General features: G+C 54.1%; 1 protein-coding gene across 1 annotated transcript in view; it reads left to right on the plus strand.

The window, feature by feature from the left end:
- Positions 1-2,190: 2,190 nt before the first annotated feature.
- LOC147220603 (leucine-rich repeat transmembrane neuronal protein 4-like) overlaps positions 2,191-2,886 on the plus strand; it is a 32,755-nt gene continuing 32,059 nt past the window's right edge. Inside the window, exon 1 of the mRNA XM_086170807.1 lies at positions 2,191-2,462. Within this exon, the coding sequence (XP_086026933.1) occupies positions 2,459-2,462 (4 nt within the window). The 5' untranslated portion in view covers positions 2,191-2,458. The remainder of the gene's footprint in view (positions 2,463-2,886) is intronic.

Below are 2,886 nucleotides of genomic sequence, written 5' to 3' on the forward strand. Positions count from 1 at the left end.
CAAAACCCTTCATTCCCAGGTGGTCCTGGGATCTTCAGGTCCTCCTCCAGGGCTCAGGGGACAAGATTGCCAAGCAATCTGTTGCACTATTTGTACTTGTCGGACTCGGCCTGAGAGGCGTTTTAGTAAAAGGTGACGTTTTTTTAAGGATCCACATAAGGATGGTCATTTATAAGGCTATTACATGTTATTACACGCTTATTACACGCTTATTACACGCTTATTACACGCTTATTACACGCGGCAATGGCAGGGTGGGGTAATTCTGGTTCGGTTTGTTTTTAATAATCCCGACTGGGGATGCCGGAACACGATGAAAATAGAGAAAAAGTGCCAAGTCAATAAGCCGAACGTGGACAGAAAGTCGATGATCCCCCCGGAAAACAAACCAGAGGCGATGCAAAGCGCCGGTGATTATTGGAGACGAGTTCCAGACCTTCTCTGGAGGAACCTCCACCGCCGCCACCCACGAAACGACTTCACCGAGAAAATATCTCCACAGGAGGACCAGCGGTGGACCTTCAACGCCGGCCATGCAGGGGAAAGCTAAAGCTAAGTGCTAACTGGTAACGCTAGAGGGACGTCGGCGGCAACGAGCATGAGGAGGTGAACCAAAGCGACACTCAGAATATCTCGATTTGGAGCTCAACTCTGGGTTCTAGGTCTGGAGAACATGGAACCAGGAAGTCCTTAGAACTTCTGGACCTGCCAGTGATTTGTTGACAAAGTGTCCTCGTACGAGGACGATGGTTTCTTTCACGTACCATCGATTCATGGACTCTTCAGTGACTGTTGGTGGAGGAAGATGAAGAACCTGGAGAACCTGGACATCCTGTTTGTCCAGCTCAGATTGATGTGGCATCTCCATTTGGGACCCGGTTCATGAAGACAGGAAGTAGATACACAAAAGACAGGAAATGGACACAAGAAGTGGAGAGAGACAAGACAGGAAGTGCTTAGGAAGAGGACATCATCTTAGGAGATAAAGACAGGAAATGTTCAGTGAGGAGACAGGAAGTGCCTCAGACAGAAGACTCCATGTCCATGGACAGAGGACAGGAAGTGGACAGACAAGACAGGAAGTACTCGTACCAAAGACAGGAAGTGGACAGAAAGAGAAAGGAAGTGTTTGTATCAAAGACAGGAAAAGGGTTGACGGAAGGCAGGAAGTAGTCACAGGGAAGTCAGGAAGTGGTCAAACCAAAGACAGGAAGTGGATGGAATAAAACCGCAAGTGGACAGATAGAGACAGGAAGTGGTCATACCAAAGCCAAGAAGTGTCACACCTAAGACAGGAAGTGGACAGAGGGAAAACAGGAAGTGGTCATACAAAAGACAGGAAGTGGACAGAGGGAAGACAGGAAGTGGACTGAGGGAAGACAGGAAGCGGTCATACCAAAGACAGGAAGTGGACAGAGGGAAGACAGGAAGTGGTCGTACCAAAGACAGGAAATTGATCGAGGGAAGACAGGAAGTGGTCATACCTAAGACAGGAAGTGGACAGAGGGAAGACAGGAAGTGGTCATACAAAAGACAGGAAGTGGAACGAGAGAGGACAGGAAGAGGTCGTACCAAAGACAGGAAGTTGACAGGGGCAGACAGGAAGTGGTCATACCAAAGACAGGAAGTGGATGGAGGGAAGACAGGAAGTGGACAGACAGGGACAGGAAGACCACGGTCACAACGTTCCCAGACAGATACCAGGAAGCTGACAGACAGGAAGTGCATGGACAGATACAGGAAGTATCAGGAAGCCCCGCCCCCTCTGACACCTATGAAACCCTATTTTATTCATTCATCCATTGAAGCTCCTCTTCTGGGGAGAAGAAGAAGAGGAAGAAGAAGAAGAAGAAGAAGAAGAAGAGGAAGAAGAAGAGGAAGTGGAAGAAGAAGAGGAAGTGGAGAGCACGAGGAAGAGGTCCGGCCTCATCCGGAGACAAAGCACTGAGGGCTCGCGCTCGCCTCCTCCTCCTCCTCCTCCTCCACCTCGCCGTCGGTCGCGCGCCGCGCACACGCGCGCACGTGTCCCCCACGCAGCCGGGCGAGCGCGAGCGAGCACCCGCGCGCACAAGCGAGCGGGAGCAGGAGCCCGCGAAGAGCTCGCGCGGAGCCCGGACGCACGGACACCCCACGGGATCCACGCGCGGAGGGGGGGAGGGTGGGGGGGTGGGGGTTCCACGCGAACTTTCCCGCCCTCTCCTTTCCTTTTTTTTTTTTTTTTCCCCCCCTTCCAAAAACCCACGTCACGCGGCCGCGATGCCTCTTCCGTGGGGGGGGAGGCAGAGAAGAACCAGAAGAACCTCCACCTTCTCCACGCGTCGCGCAACTTGAAGGGGCGCGTGGAAACTTTGCGAGGCTCTGCGGATCCACGCGCACGCGGGACGGAACCCACGCCGTGGGAAGTCGTGACCAGTGGACGGAGCGGCCGTGGGGGGGAGGAGGGGACCGAGGAGACACCATGGGTGAGTGATCTTCTCGGAGGTGCGGGACTTCGTGGACTCTGTGCGTGAGTGGAAATGTCTGAATGGCTTCAACCCCCACCCCCCCCACGCACACGCACACGCACGCACACACACACACACACACACACACCGCTTCTTCTCCATCACATCCAGCACCAGTGAGACGGACCTCCTGCACCTTCTCCACCTTCTCCATCCCTTCTTGCGTGGTCGCTTTCCCGCCTCGCTTGAACGCCTCGCCCCCCCTCCCTCCACCTTCTCCTCCTCCACCTTCTCCACCACCTTCTCCTCCACCTTCTCCACCACCTTCTCCTCCACCTCCATGTCCTCCACCATCTTCTCGTCCACCACCTTCTCGTCCACGCGCTGTGAATCAGACGGATCGATGCGCCAATGCGCATTTGAAGCGCAACAGTCCGCCAGA

The sequence above is a fragment of the Fistularia commersonii genome, chromosome 23 (assembly GCF_037954325.1).
Source record: "Fistularia commersonii isolate RoL2024-O1a breed Wild chromosome 23, RoL_Fcom_v1.0, whole genome shotgun sequence".
Lineage (NCBI taxonomy): Eukaryota > Metazoa > Chordata > Actinopteri > Syngnathiformes > Fistulariidae > Fistularia > Fistularia commersonii.